Source organism: Anomaloglossus baeobatrachus, chromosome 5, assembly GCF_048569485.1.
Source record: "Anomaloglossus baeobatrachus isolate aAnoBae1 chromosome 5, aAnoBae1.hap1, whole genome shotgun sequence".
Lineage (NCBI taxonomy): Eukaryota > Metazoa > Chordata > Amphibia > Anura > Aromobatidae > Anomaloglossus > Anomaloglossus baeobatrachus.
In genome coordinates this window covers 457,823,839-457,841,275 of record NC_134357.1, presented here as the reverse complement: position 1 = coordinate 457,841,275, position 17,437 = coordinate 457,823,839, and the positions used below count along the sequence as shown (strand labels likewise).

Here is a 17,437-nt window from a genome sequence, read left to right as displayed (position 1 = left end):
TCTTATCTCTAAGGCCCCCTTACCTCTATGGCTTTCTAACCTCTATGAACCCATTACCTCTATGGCCTCCTCACCTCTATGGCCTCCTCACCTCTATGGCTCTCTTATCTCTATGGTCCCCTTACCTCTATGGCCCCCTTACCTCTATGGTTCCCTTACCTCTAGGGCCCCTTCACCTCTAGGGCCCCTTCACCTCTAGGGCCCCTTCACCTCTATGAGTCCCTTCACCTCTATGAGTCCCTTCACACCTCTATGGCCCTCTAATCTTTATGTCCCCCTCACCTCACCTCTAAGGCCCCCTTACCACCATGGTCCCCTCACCTCTATGGCCCCCTTACCTCTATGGCCCCCTTAGCTCTATGTCCTCCTCACCTCTTTGGCCCTTTCACCTCTATGGCCCTTTCACCTCTATGGCCCACTCACCTCTATGACTACCTTACCTCCATGGCCCTCTCACTTCGGTGGCCCCCTAATCTTTTTGGCCCCCTGATCTTTATGGCCGTCTTATCTCTATAATCCTCTTACTTATATGGTTTTCTCACTTCTATGGCTCCCTTACCTCTATGGCTACCTTACTTTTACGGTCCACGTGCTGCCCAGGTTGCACCAATTGTATGTCCGCACCTGCCCCTTTGCTCTTGGATAGCAAGAACCAGAGCAGAACTCCTCTCACCAAAGGCAACTGTATTAGCTACAATATAGAAGATGTCACAAATAATTTTATAAGCCACGAATGTGATGCTTTTGCATACTTCACCCATTTGTTGGACAGATTATCCAGAAGTTCTAAGAGACCTTCCAGGACCACATCAGAAAAAGCGTTTCTTTTAACAAATGTTCTTACAGCAGACGTCTGACCATTCTTTTGTATCTGCACAATCTCATTCAAAATCTTCAGAATCTAAAAGAGAACAAGCAGACAATGCCCAGGTTATACCAGCATGCTCCATATCACTATATCTAGGATGTATAACTTATACCAGCTGTACATATATAATGATATACAGGAGATACCCAGGTTATACCAGAATGCTCCATATCACTATATACAGAAGATGTATAACTTATACCAGCTGTACATATATAATTATATACAGAATATACCCAGGTTATACCAGCATGCTCCATATCACTATATAGAGAAGATGTATAACTTATACCAGCTGTACATATGTAATTATATACAGAATATACCCAGGTTATACCAGCATGCTCCATATCACTATATACAGAAGATGTATAACTTATACCAGCTGTACATGTATTATTATATACAGAATATACCCAGGTTATACCAGCATGCTCCATATCACTATATACAGAAGATGTATAACTTATACCAGCTGTACATATATAATTATATACAGAATATACCCAGGTTATACCAGCATGCTCCATATCACTATATACAGAAGATGTATAACTTATACCAGCTGTACATATATAATTACATACAGAATATACCCAGGTTATACCAGCATGCTCCATATCACTATATATACAGCAGATGTATAACTTATACCAGCTGTACATATATAATTATATACAGAATATACCCAGGTTATACCAGCATACTCCATATCACTATATACAGAAGATGTATAACTTATACCAGCTGTACATATATAATTATATACAGAATATATCCAGGTTACACCAGCATGCTCCATACCACTATATACAGAAGATGTATAACTTATACCAGCTGTACATATATAATTATATACAGAATATACCCAGGTTATACCAGCATGCTCCATATCAGTATATACAAGAAGATGTATAACTTATACCAGCTGTACATATATAATTATATACAGAATATACCCAGGTTATACCAGCATGCTCCATATCACTATATACAGAAGATGTATAACTTATACCAGCTGTACATATATAATTATACACAGAATATACCCAGGTTATACCAGCATGCTCCATATCACTGTATACAGAAGATATATAACTTATACCAGCTGTACATATATAATTATATCCAGAATATACCCAGGTTATACCAGCATGCTCCATATCACTATATACAGAAGATGTATAACTTATACCAGCTGTACATATATAATTATATACAGAATATACCCAGGTTATACCAGCATGCTCCATATCACTATATACAGAAGATGTATAACTTATACCAGCTGTACATATATAATTATATACAGAATATACCCAGGTTATACCAGCATGCTCCATATCACTATATACAGAAGATATATAACTTATACCAGCTGTACATATATAATTATATACAGAATATACCCAGGTTATACCAGCATGCTCCATATCACTATATACAGAAGATGTATAACTTATACCAGCTGTACATATATAATTATATACAGAATATACCCAGGTTATACCAGCATGCTCCATATCACTATATACAGAAGATGTATAACTTATACCAGCTGTACATATATAATTATATACAGAATATACCCAGGTTATACCAGCATGCTCCATATCACTATATACAGAAGATGTATAACTTATACCAGCTGTACATATATAATTATATACAGAATATACCCAGGTTATACCAGCATGCTCCATATCACTATATACAGAAGATATATAACTTATACCAGCTGTACATATATAATTATATACAGAGTATACCCAGGTTATACCAGCATGCTCCATATCACTATATACAGAAGATGTATAACTTATACCAGCTGTACATATATAATTATATACAGAATATACCCAGGTTATACCAGCATGCTCCATATCACTATATACAGAAGATGTATAACTTATACCAGCTGTACATATATAATTATATACAGAATATACCCAGGTTATACCAGCATGCTCCATATCACTATATACAGAAGATGTATAACTTATACCAGCTGTACATATATAATTATATACAGAATATACCCAGGTTATACCAGCATGCTCCATATCACTATATACAGAAGATGTATAACTTATACCAGCTGTACATATATAATTACATACAGAATATACCCAGGTTATACCAGCATGCTCCATATCACTATATATACAGCAGATGTATAACTTATACCAGCTGTACATATATAATTATATACAGAATATACCCAGGTTATACCAGCATACTCCATATCACTATATACAGAAGATGTATAACTTATACCAGCTGTACATATATAATTATATACAGAATATATCCAGGTTACACCAGCATGCTCCATACCACTATATACAGAAGATGTATAACTTATACCAGCTGTACATATATAATTATATACAGAATATACCCAGGTTATACCAGCATGCTCCATATCAGTATATACAAGAAGATGTATAACTTATACCAGCTGTACATATATAATTATATACAGAATATACCCAGGTTATACCAGCATGCTCCATATCACTATATACAGAAGATGTATAACTTATACCAGCTGTACATATATAATTATATACAGAATATACCCAGGTTATACCAGCATGCTCAATATCACTATATACAGAAGATATATAACTTATACCAGCTGTACATATATAATTATATACAGAATATACCCAGGTTATACCAGCATGCTCCATATCACTGTATACAGAAGATATATAACTTATACCAGCTGTACATATATAATTATATCCAGAATATACCCAGGTTATACCAGCATGCTCCATATCACTATATACAGAAGATATATAACTTATACCAGCTGTACATATATAATTATATACAGAATATACCCAGGTTATACCAGCATGCTCCATATCACTATATACAGAAGATGTATAACTTATACCAGCTGTACATATATAATTATATACAGAATATACCCAGGTTATACCAGCATGCTCCATATCACTATATACAGAAGATGTATAACTTATACCAGCTGTACATATATAATTATATACAGAATATACCCAGGTTATACCAGCATGCTCCATATCACTATATACAGAAGATGTATAACTTATACCAGCTGTACATATATAATTATATACAGAATATACCCAGGTTATACCAGCATGCTCCATATCACTATATACAGAACATGTATAACTTATACCAGCTGTACATATATAATTATATACAGAAGATACCCAGGTTATACCAACATGCTCCATATCACTGTATACAGAAGATGTATAACTTATACCAGCGGTACATATATAATTATATACAGAATATACCCAGGTTATACCAGCATGCTCACTATATACATACTGTATGTATAACTTATACCAGCTGTATATATATATAACTAGAAGGTGGCCCGATTCTACGCATCGGGTATTCTAGAATGTACGTATTGTGTAGTTAATGTATGATTTTTGTTATATATATAGATGTTGTGTGTAGTTACAAAGTGTTTGTGTAGGGCGCTGTACATGTTCTGGGTGTTGTCTGGGTGTAGCGGGGGGTGAGAGCGGTGTTGTTTGTGTGTTGCATTGTGTGTGTTGCGTTGTTTGTGGAGCGCTGTGTGTGTGTGTGTGTTGCGCGGTTTGTGTGGGTGTGGGGTGTGTGTGTGTTTTGGTGGGAGGTATGTTTTGTGCAATGTGTGTGTTGTGCGGCATGTGCGTATATTTGTGTGTGCCACGCTGTTTGTGTGTTGGGTGTCTGTGTAGGGCGGTGTTTGTGGTTCCCAGTGTGTGTGTGGTGTGTTGTGCAGTGCGTGTGTGGCGGTGTGTGTTTTGGGGGGAGGTGTGCACCCCCCATCGTGCTCCATCCCCCATGCTGCGCACTCCCCATCGTGCTCCATCCCCCATGCTGCGCACTACCCATCGTGCTCCATCCCCCATGCTGCGCAATCCCCATCGTGCTCCATCCCCCATGCTGCGCACCCCCCATCGTGCTCCATCCCCCATGCTGCGCACCCCAATCATGCTCCATCCCCATTCTGCGCACTCCCCATCGTGCTCTATCCCCCATGCTGCGCACTCCCCATCGTGCTCCATCCCCCATGCTGCGCACCCCCCATCGTGCTCCATCCCCTATGCTGCTCACCCCCCATCGTGCTCCATCCCCCATGCTGCGCACCCCCCATCGTGCTCCATACCCCATGCTGCGCACCCCCCATCGTGCTCCATCCCCCATGCTGCGCACCCCCCATCGTGCTCCATCCCCCATGCTGCACACTCCCCATCGTGCTCCATCCCCCATGCTGCGCACCCCCCAACGTGCTCCATCCCCCATGCTGCGCACCCCTCATCGTGCTCCATCCCCCATGCTGCGCACTCCCCATCGTGCTACATCCCCCATGCTGCGCACCCCCCATCGTGCTACATCCCCCATGCTGCGCACCCCCATGGTGCTCCATCCCCCATGCTGCGCACTCCCCATCGTGCTCCATCCCCCATGCTGTGCACTCCCCATCGTGCTCAATCCCCCATACTGCGCACCCCCCATCGTGCTCCATCCCCCATGCTGCACACTCCCCATTGTGCTCCATCCCCCATGCTGCATACTCCCCATCGTGCTACATCCTCCATGCTGCGCACCCCCCATCGTGCTACATCCCCCATGCTGCGCACCCCATCGTGCTCCATCCCCCATGCTGCGCACTCCCCATCGTGCTCCATCCCCCATGCTATAATAGTTCTCCTATTATACTCAGAGAGGAGTATAATAGGAGGACTATAATAGGAGGAGTAGTCCTGGGGGGAGAGGAATATAATGCCGGCTCCCTGCACATGTGTACCGTGAGCCGGTGAACGCTGGTAACTATGATACACATTGGGTAACTAAGGGACCTTAGTTACCCGATGTGTATAATGGTTACCAGCGTTCACCGGCTCAGTCACGATCCCAGCAGCGCAAGGATATGTCTGGCGATGCATGCGGAGGGCCGGGGCGAGCGGCCAATCCGTGCGGGGGGGCGGGGCCAGGTCGAGGCGAGTGACCAATCCATGGGGGGGGCGGGGCCAGGCCGAGCCAGCGGCCAATCAGACGGTTGTCACCGTAAGGACACAATTTTGGAGCAAGACAGACAGACAGACAGAATAAGGTAATTATATATATAGATTATATACAGAATATACCCAGGTTATACCAGCATACTCCATATCACTATATACAGAAGATGTATAACTTATACCAGCTGTACATATATAATTATATGCAGAATATACCCAGGTTATACCAGCATGCTCCATATCACTATATACAGAAGATGTATAACTTATACCAGCTGTATATATATAATTATATACAGAATATACCCAGGTTATACCAGCATGCTCCATATCACTATATACATACTGTATGTATAACTTATACCAGCTGTATATATATAATTATATACAGAATATACCCAGGTTATACCAACATGCTCCATATCACTATATACAGAAGATGTATAACTTATACCAGCTGTACATATATAATTATATACAGAATATACCCAGGTTATACCAGCATGCTCCATATCACTATATACATACTGTATGTATAACTTATACCAGCTGTATATATATAATTATATACAGAATATACCCAGGTTATACCAGCATACTCCATATCACTATATACCGAAGATATATAACTTATACCAGCTGTACATATATAATTATATACAGAATATACCCAGGTTATACCAGCATACTCCATATCACTATATATCGAAGATATATAACTTATACCAGCTGTACATATATAATTATATACAGAATATACCCAGGCTATACCAGCATGCTCCATATCACTATATACAGAAGATGTATAACTTATACCAGCTGTATATATATAATTATATACAGAATATACCCAGGTTATACCAGCATGCTCCATATCACTATATACATACTGTATGTATAACTTATACCAGCTGTATATATATAATTATATACAGAATATACCCAGGTTATACCAGCATACTCCATATCACTATATACCGAAGATATATAACTTATACCAGCTGTACATATATAATTATATACAGAATATACCCAGGTTATACCAGCATACTCCATATCACTATATACCGAAGATATATAACTTATACCAGCTGTACATATATAATTATATACAGAATATACCCAGGCTATACCAGCATGCTCCATATCACTATATACAGAAGATGTATAACTTATACCAGCTGTACATGTGGCGCCCCTGACCTGGTCAGGCACCACAGAGTATTGCACCCATGCGGGAGCAATGCTTCCAGGTAATCTCCAAAGGCCAGGATGAGGTGCACACACAAACATATAGTGACCAGGCCTCCCACATCACCAGAGGGGACCCTTGAGTAGCCAGAAGGAGTTAACTTTCAATTCCCAGCTGGGGGTGTGTTCAGGGGCTGGTTGCTAGGAAGCAGGGCAGAGAGAGAGAGGAAGTGAGGGGAGTCGAGAGGAAGAAGTTGAAGTGTATGGAGGGGGAGCAGAGAAGCTCCCGTGCAGACAGGTCCTGAGGAGTGCTGTAGCTGAAAGCGGAGGAGAACGGAGTACTGTGGGTCGGCCTGAAGAGCATCCAGAGAAAGAGGGGTGGCTGAGTACGGAGATCCCGGTATCCGAGCACCCAAGGGGAACTAGATCCCCAGTACAGGCAGCAAACCAGTCAGAGCTGCTCAATCTACAGGTGGGGATACTCCATGCCCTCACCACTACTACGCAGCGCTCGGGCCAAGCAGCAATCAGCAGGCCCATAAGGGGATAGGGCCAGAAGCCATCCCACCAAGGCCACGCTGCCGGCGGACGAGCCAGAGAGAGGGGAGCAGGGTGGTAACAGCTTCCCTGGAGGGGTCCTACCACGCTTCAAGCAAAGGACCCTCCCAAAACAGAAGGGGTGCAAGGAAGGCGAGTGGACAGCTACCCTCAGAACGGCCTCCTGGAATTCCTGGTTCCACCTGGTTATCACAGTGTCGCCCGGGCATCTCACCGTGACCCCCCCAACAGTGAGTAAACACATTGAAAGACTTTTAGACTGTGTTTGAGTCATTCTGCGACTTGTGGTACTACAAACCCACACCGGGCCCTGGGGCTTGCCTCACTCTCAGGAGGCTACTATATCCGACTGCACCCACCATCAGCCCCAGGCGTCCCCTAACCTGCAGTGGCGGTCCCCACTGACCGCAATACTGAGAGTGGCGTCACGATCAAAACCGAAGATTCCCTACCTGTGACCAGCACCAGCTACGTGGAGTCCCTGAAGGTATGCACCGATACAACACCTGTGGGGCTTCACATCTTCTGGCGTCACGAACAGGATAAGGACTAGACCTGTTCAGACAGGTGACCGTGTGCCTCAGAGGTCCGACCGCAAAAATTGAACCGCCGCCATATTGCCATCTTCAAAAGCGCGCGCTGCAGCCCGCGCGAGGGAGAAGAGCACCGCCCACGAAGAGGTGTGGCCGCCCCAGAATCCCCACAATTCAGAGAGCGTTCTGACCCAGGAAGTGGAAAGGGAGCGCGCAGATTTCTGAAGAAAAATGGACGCTGCAGGAGGTAATGCCCCTGGTCAGGGCGACGCAGCCCAAGCGATGCCAGCCCCTGTCGCGCTGGACGCCGCAGCGCCTGGTGCCGGTGCCGCGGTCGCAGCTGCGCCGGCCGAGGTCGCCCCCATAATGCCAGTGTCCTTGTTGTATGCCCCAGGGGCGCAATGGCTGCCTCAATACGCCGGTAAAATAGACACGCTGACCGGGTTTAAGAAAAAGATCAACACCCTGCTAGACATGCACGCGATGACTGGTAAACAGAGGGCCGCTGTGGTGCTGGGACAATTGACTGGAGCAGCAGAATTGGAAGCTGAGTCCTGGGCCAATGATGACCGGAGCTCTGTTGAGACCATCTTTGCCAAACTAGCAGCTGCTTTTGAACACCGCACGGAGGGAGAGCTGAGAACGGACTTCTATCACTGCCGTCAGAAGCCCCAAGATAGTATAAGAGACTATGCCCTCAGGCTGCAGGCTGCACTACGGGCTCTCAAGCTGGTGGACCCTGTCAGTGACCAGGAAGGAAACCGGATGATGAAGGAACAATTCCTGCGGGGCCTGCGCTCTCCTGAGGATGGGAAGCAGATGAAGCTGTGGTCCCTAGAACACCCCGACGTGGACTTTGCCATTCTGAAAGACCGGGCAGTGAAAGCACTCCAACCCCCTGTGGACACAGACCCTGCCAGTTCCACGGCTGCGGGAGCGGAATCCTCCACGCAGGCCCTGATGACTGCAAAAGGACTCAACGCGCCAGCAGAGACCATAAGTACGCTATCCTCCCAAGTGCAGCAGCTCACTAAGGACGTCGCACAAATCCTGAAAGCAATGCAGTTGCCCTCAGAGACCAAAGTCCCTCATCAGATCCTGCTAGCCGACAACCCAGAGGACGTCCCTTGGATGCGGAGGAGAAGGGGTCCCCCAACTCGAGGCAGGAGCAGTGATCGCTATGACTCAGCTGGACAACCCATCTGTCGTCGTTGCCAGAAGGCAGGTCACTATGCAAGGGCCTGTCCTTTAAACGAGTCAAACCTGGGGCCGAGGGCCAGTCCTCAGGATTAAGAAGATCAGGCCCAAGTCGCTGCTGTGATCAGTACGTGGGTGGACGTCCTGTCCTGTCCATCGTCTTGGACGGGATCCCTACCCCGGCATTATTGGACACCGGCTCTCAGGTCACCACGATCCCGCATGTCCTTTATCGGAGGTTTTGGTCGGACGGCGATCTCCGACCACCGGACCCCTCCCTCACCATCTATGCTGCCAACGGACAACCTATAGACCAGATCGGGGTCAAAGAGGTAACCATAAAGGTGGGAAGGCAGGAAATGAAGGGACAAGGACTGATTGTTGTGGACACTGATGTTAGAGAAAGGAACCCGCAAATGATTTTAGGCACTAATGTCATAGAAAATTGCCTAGGGGAAGTGTTGTTGTTGCTTCACCAGATTGTTGAAGGTGCTGACGGCAGGTCGCAAAGAGCCTTGCAAAAGGAGATCCGAATCATTCTGAGGAAGCAACAGGTAAAACAGACTGGCGGTGAGATTGGTAGTGTACGGGTGATGGATGCTAACCCCATTGTGATACCCCCACGGAGTGAAATGATGATGTGGTGTAGAGCAGCGGTAGGTCTCAGAGGACAAGATTACCAGGCTGTACTAGAGCCCACTCATTCAGACCACTGGCCCACGATTCTGACAGCCAGGGGGGTCGTTGATGTACACAAGGGACGAGTGCCTGTACGAGTGTTGAACTGTGGGGAGGAGGAAGCCAGACTACCAAGGTACGCTACCATAGCCAAACTGTTTACATGCTCAGATGACGCCATAACACCTGTAGGTCCCCTGACACAAGCTGACTCAAAAGAGGGCGAGACCTCCCAAAAGCAGTTAGAGGACTGGTGCCAGAAACTACACGTGGGGACTGACTCTACACCCGACTACCAGAAACATGGGGTTTACAGGGTCGTGCAGGAATACGAGCAGGTCTTTAGTAAGAACCCACTAGACTTTGGTAGGATCAAAGGGGTGCAACATCACATACCCACAGGCAGTCATCCTCCCATTAAGGAAAGACATAGGCCTATTCCACCAGCCCATTACCAGCGCACAAAGGACATGCTGAAGGACATGAAGGAGGCAGGAGTCATAAGGGACAGTTGCAGCCCCTGGGCAGCTCCCCTAGTCCTGGTAAGAAAGAAGGATGGCACGATGAGGATGTGTGTGGATTACAGACGGATAAATCAGATAACACACAAGGATGCCTACCCTTTGCCAAGGATAGAGGAATCCCTCGCTGCCTTGAAAGCCTCTAACTACTTTTCTACCCTAGATCTTACTAGTGGCTACTGGCAAGTATCTGTAGCAGAAGAAGATCGGGAGAAGACAGCCTTCACCACCCCAATGGGCCTCTGTGAGTTCAACAGCATGCCATTTGGACTCTGCAATGCCCCCGGGACCTTCCAGAGGCTTATGGAATGCTGCCTAGGGCACCTCAACTTTGAAACCGTCCTGCTCTACCTGGATGATGTCATCGTGTACTCCAAGACCTATGAGGACCACCTGAAACACCTGGCTGAAGTCTTTGAAGCACTATCCCGATATGGAATGAAGCTGAAACCATCCAAGTGCCATCTACTGAAGCCAAGGGTCCAGTACCTAGGTCACGTGGTCAGTGCAGAAGGAGTAGCACCGGACCCAGAGAAGGTCACAGTCATCCAGGAATGGCCCACACCTACTACCGTCCGGGAGGTACGTCAGTTCCTTGGCTTGGTAGGCTACTACAGAAGGTTCATCAAGGGCTACACGAAAATGGCAGCGCCTTTGCAAGAGCTCCTGGTAGGCCACCCAAAGAAGAAAGGAAAGATCACCGGCCCGCCATTTCACTGGGGAGAAGCAGAAGAACACTCCTTCAGACAAATGAAAGGGGCCTTGACGGGTGAAGAGATCCTAGCCTATCCTGACTACGGTCTGCCATTTGTACTGTACACAGATGCCAGTAATGTGGGACTGGGAGCAGTGCTTTCACAGGTGCAGGGAGGCAAAGAGCGTGTGATTGCTTACGCCAGCAGGAAGCTCAGGCCTACCGAAAGAAACCCAGAGAATTATAGCTCATTCAAGCTAGAGTTCCTGGCCATGGTATGGGCTATCACAGAGCGGTTCAAGCACTACCTGGCAGCCACCAAATTCACTGTCTTCACGGACAACAACCCCCTGACCCACTTGGATACTGCTAAATTGGGTGCCATGGAGCAGCGTTGGGTAGCCCGACTGGCGAATTATGACTTTACTGTCAAGTATCGAGCTGGCCGCAAGAACGGCAACGCAGATGCTCTGTCCAGGATGCCTCACCTAGCAGACGAGGGTGAAGATGAAGATGATCTTGAAGAGATTGAGCTGCCAGCGTTCCATCGCCATGGAGCAAAACAGTGTCGGCAGTCGCGTGCCAACCGCCAAGAGGTGACCCTGAACCCACTACCTCACTACAACTGGAAGGAGACCCAGGAAAATGATCCAGCGGTAGGCTTGGTAAAGAAACTGATCAGCCAGCCTGGCGCCAGCCTTGACAAAGGAGCCCCACCTGAGGCACAGTACCTATGGAAGGAGAGGGGTCGATTATTCATCTATCAAGACAAACTTTACAGGAGCATCATTGACCCGAGGACGCATGAGAAGGTGTGGCAAGTGATTGTACCACAGAAGGATACGAGGATGGTGCTAGAAGCCTATCACAATGGTGCAGGCCACTTTGGTTGGAAGAAACTGGAGGCCCTACTTAAAGTAAGATTCTACTGGGTGGGCATGAGATCTGCCCTAGAGAAGTGGTGTCGAAACTGCGGGCCTTGCAATCTTAGAAGAAAAGACCAGCACCGCCAGAGAGCACCACTCCAGCCCATCCAAACTAAACGGCCCCTGGAGATCGTGGCCCTGGACCATGTAAAGTTGGCACCCAGCAGACAAGGCTACAACTACGCTCTCACTATGGTTGACCACTACTCCAGATTCCTGGTGGTAGTACCAGTCAAGGACTTGACAGGTCAAACTGCAGCCAAAGCTTTCCAGACACACTTCTGTCGACCACATGGCTATCCAGATCAAGTGCTCACTGACCAAGGACCAGCCTTTGAAGCTGAAGTGTTTAAGGAGTTTTGTAACCTATACGGCTGCCAGAAGATCCGTACTACGCCTTACCATCCTCAGACCAATGGCATGTGTGAGAAGATGAACCACATCATTCTCGATCTTCTGAAGACGCTCCCATTGGAGGAACGAAGTCAGTGGCCAGAAAAACTACCCGATCTAGTGGACATGTATAACAACATCCCTGTGAGTTCCACGAACTGCACACCGGCATACCTGATGAGGGCCAGACCAGGGAGATTGCCAGTAGATCTGGAAATGGGAGTTGAGACCCCTGAAGACCATCAACAAGGTGCTGATTGGGATTCCAACCGCCAAGCCCAATACAAGAAAGTACAAGAGTGTGTGGAGCGAAGCCTGACTCAGCAGCGTGAGAAACAAGAAAAGGCCTACAATCGAAAAGCACCTGCTGTTCCTTTGATGCCAGGAGATATAGTTCTCAAGGGAAAGAGAAGGCGTCATAAACTTGACAATCACTGGGAAGAAGAACCCTATACTGTGTTACCATCAACGCTTAGCAATGAAAAGACATGCCTTATCAGCAAAGATGGAGGAAAAACAACAGCTGTCGTTTCTAGAGATCGCCTAAAGAAATGTCCTGAACAACTAAGAATCCCTGAAGAAATTCCCAACCCTTTGCCAGTTCAAGAACCAAAAGAAAGGATGATCCATACTGCGCTTGGAGATTTTCCAGCAAGTTGGCCTCAATACAATGGAGCAGTTGTTATTCCAGTCATTACATTCACTCAATCTAGAGAAGTAGGAGACCTAGAAGCACCTGTTCAGAACCTAGAAGTGCCAAATGTAGCTGAAGCAGAAAACCACGCATTGGTATCAGTACCCAGTACACCCAGAATTCACATTGAGACACATACATCGGGTGGGAGGACACAACCTCAGACAGATGACAGTATAGTACTGCGTAGATCAACCCGCAGCAACTTTGGTCAGCTCCCATTACGCTATAGACAAAGTACAGTTTAGTTGAAAGTGACGGTATGAAGTGTAATGTTTAACCTGTTATAGTTAAGCAACGTTTAAGCGAAATGTGCCCACAAGGACTATTGTGAGACTTCCTTAAAATGTTAGACCACTGGTTATGAACTGGCTTTAACCACAAACTTTGCATTGTAAAAAGTTGCCTTCTTGGTACCAACCACAGGGTCTGCCTGTTGAGGGGCATGGCTCTGCACCAACAAGGGGGCACGCCTGTTTATGGGGCCTGCCCTCCAACACTCGGAAGCGGGTACGCCTGTTTATGGGGCCTACCTTACACCACTCCCCTCAGGAGAGGAAGATTGGAGGAAAGGTCTGGGGAATGTGATGGCCCAGACCTGGTTACCAAAAGGACCGGTGACCTACCTCCTGGAGGTTTTTGGGTGGGTTCGGACATGTGGGTGGTTGGTGGTGGAATGGTACCTGGCATGTTTAAATGTAAATAATTGCCCCTGTGTGGGAAAAATTTGTATTTACCTTTTTTCTTTCTCTTGTCTTTGCAGCCCGAGGACGTGCTGATGATAACTAAGGGGGAATGTGGCGCCCCTGACCTGGTCAGGCACCACAGAGTATTGCACCCATGCGGGAGCAATGCTTCCAGGTAATCTCCAAAGGCCAGGATGAGGTGCACACACAAACATATAGTGACCAGGCCTCCCACATCACCAGAGGGGACCCTTGAGTAGCCAGAAGGAGTTAACTTTCAATTCCCAGCTGGGGGTGTGTTCAGGGGCTGGTTGCTAGGAAGCAGGGCAGAGAGAGAGAGGAAGTGAGGGGAGTCGAGAGGAAGAAGTTGAAGTGTATGGAGGGGGAGCAGAGAAGCTCCCGTGCAGACAGGTCCTGAGGAGTGCTGTAGCTGAAAGCGGAGGAGAACGGAGTACTGTGGGTCGGCCTGAAGAGCATCCAGAGAAAGAGGGGTGGCTGAGTACGGAGATCCCGGTATCCGAGCACCCAAGGGGAACTAGATCCCCAGTACAGGCAGCAAACCAGTCAGAGCTGCTCAATCTACAGGTGGGGATACTCCATGCCCTCACCACTACTACGCAGCGCTCGGGCCAAGCAGCAATCAGCAGGCCCATAAGGGGATAGGGCCAGAAGCCATCCCACCAAGGCCACGCTGCCGGCGGACGAGCCAGAGAGAGGGGAGCAGGGTGGTAACAGCTTCCCTGGAGGGGTCCTACCACGCTTCAAGCAAAGGACCCTCCCAAAACAGAAGGGGTGCAAGGAAGGCGAGTGGACAGCTACCCTCAGAACGGCCTCCTGGAATTCCTGGTTCCACCTGGTTATCACAGTGTCGCCCGGGCATCTCACCGTGACCCCCCCAACAGTGAGTAAACACATTGAAAGACTTTTAGACTGTGTTTGAGTCATTCTGCGACTTGTGGTACTACAAACCCACACCGGGCCCTGGGGCTTGCCTCACTCTCAGGAGGCTACTATATCCGACTGCACCCACCATCAGCCCCAGGCGTCCCCTAACCTGCAGTGGCGGTCCCCACTGACCGCAATACTGAGAGTGGCGTCACGATCAAAACCGAAGATTCCCTACCTGTGACCAGCACCAGCTACGTGGAGTCCCTGAAGGTATGCACCGATACAACACCTGTGGGGCTTCACATACATATATAATTATATACAGAATATACCCAGGTTATACCAGCATGCTCCATATTCCTATATACAGAAGATGTATAACTTATACCAGCTGTACATATATAATTATATACAGAATATACCCAGGTTATACCAGCATACTCCATATCACTATATACCGAAGATATATAACTTATACCAGCCGTACATGTGGCGCCCTGGACTAGCCAGGTCATCACAGGTACTGCAACACACACCCCCACCCCGAGACAGGCACATCAGCCAGACACAAAATCCTTGTTGCCTCCCTCCAGGGGCTGATGTCCACACCAGGTGGGGTGGAGCCAGGCAGTTGGCCCCACCCACCGAGGAGTTCACAGTCCTGGAGGCGGGAGAAGGAAGTGAGTTGAGAGTAGAGAACAGTTAGGAGAGTGTGAGGAGTGAAGTGGAAGTGGAGGAGCGAACTGACCGTGTCTGGGTGTGTGGCCCGGGCACTTAGAGCAAGGTTGGCAGACGGTGGTGGCCGTCTGCAGGAGAGGCAGATCAACGCGAAACCGTAGGACCGGGGACGGGCGGTGGCCCGCGGTACCGAACCGGGGAGCAAAGTGAAGCCAGCACACTCAGGCAGGGCCTGCGGACCCCGACCAGGCTTGGTGTCGCCATTAGAGGTCAAATCCGTCAGTGACCAGAACCCCAGGGGTTTCCTAACAGCCAAGACCCGATTGAAGGCAACCGTCCAACCAGCAAAAGGAAATACAGCTACCGCCACAGCTAGAGTTCCAAGGGCCAGAGCCTGCGGGCAAAAGGGCTCCTCCGGCACATATACACGCTGGGGAGCGGGTTACCGGTGGGAATCCATCGGGACCGAACATACACAAAGGTGCAGGGAAAGGCAGCCATCACTAACCGTCCGGGAGAGACTACAGCAGCCGGCTGCGGGACCCGTCCATCCAGCCGTTTGGTTTACCAGAGACTTTGCGTACCTTTGTGGCTGAGTGAGTACAACCGCGCCATCCGGCCCCGCGCTGCGCAGTCCAGGCGACCCTGCACCCATCCAACTCTGCCTCCCCGTCATCTCACCGGGCAACCGGGACCACCAACCCCTACCCACGGAGGGGGAATCAACATCCCAGCTGCTCCCTGCCATCGCTCCCGGGATCCCCGTCACCAGCAGCGGTGGTGCCCAACCTCACCAGAACCCGTGGGTGGCGTCACGGACCAAATCCCCAAACCAAACTACCCCCTTTCACTCACGGGCGAGGAGCGCCGCTCGAGTCCCCGGCTCCGGCCCACCGCTCGAGCCACCGTGCCGCCACCGCAGCAGCACCGGACCCGAGCGTTAGCGAGCGCAGCGGCGTCCTTCCCCGCCCGCGACAACTTGGCGTCACGAACAGGATCTTACCGTTCTGCCGGCTGGTAGAAGTGCGCCTTGTGCCCCGCCGGCGGTGTCCGGCCGAAAAATTTCAGAATCCGCCATCTTGGGTGCGAAGATTTTCCCGCTCGAGCGTCTTCTCGAGCAGTGGAGGCACGAAAGCCGAAGCCCGGCCCCTGAAGAGGAGGTGCTGAGAAAAGACCAAGGGGGGACGGATGGCGTCCGGCCGCATGTAAACCGAGGTCATAAAAGCAGGGACGCCAGGACTCTGTCAACAACCCGGTTCCTGTAACCCTAAAGCCGCGATACCATGTCAACTCCGCCTGCACCGCTCGAGGCCCAGCAACCCGCGCCCGGGACCGTGGCATGGATGACGGCCCGAGTAACTGAGTCTAACCAACGTCATCGAAATCAGATACGTCTCCTGGCGGAGCAGTGGACCACCGAGGTGGAAGCGCTGGCTGTGATTGCCCAGATGCACGAGATGGGAGCCAACGTGACGGAGCTGGTGAGTGACCCACGCCTCCATGTCCCACAGGGACCGGCCACTGCGGCTGGGAGACCCGTTCCGATCCTGACCCTTGTACCGTCCCTGCCACTACCCATGGGGCTCCCCAGCGATAACCTGCCTGACCTGCTGCCCTGTGCTACGGCGGTGGGGCCCGAGATGCTGAGTGCTGAGGGCCCGGAGGTCGGGGAGCTGAAGGAGGCTCCAGGCTCGGATGTCGTTGCGACTGATAACGATCCACCTAGCGCAAAGGAGAAGAAGGCCCCGGCAGTCCGCCTGGCCCTAGAGGGAGCGCCTGACCGTGAGGGGGTTAGGAGTGATGATTCCGGGCCTGACACAGAGCCTGTCTCAGAGGAGGAAGGAATCGTCAGCTTGTATGACATGGAGGCCACTTACATCCCACGGAGCGGAAATAATGGATATCGGG

General features: G+C 48.9%; 1 protein-coding gene across 2 annotated transcripts in view; it reads right to left on the bottom strand.

Annotated features, from left to right (window-relative positions):
* Positions 1–17,437, bottom strand: part of LOC142311821 (uncharacterized) — a 241,889-nt gene that overhangs the window by 109,836 nt on the left and 114,616 nt on the right. For both annotated transcript variants that reach the window (XM_075350578.1, XM_075350579.1), the window contains one exon: positions 753–901. In XM_075350578.1, the coding sequence (XP_075206693.1) occupies positions 753–901 (149 nt within the window). The remainder of the gene's footprint in view (positions 1–752; positions 902–17,437) is intronic.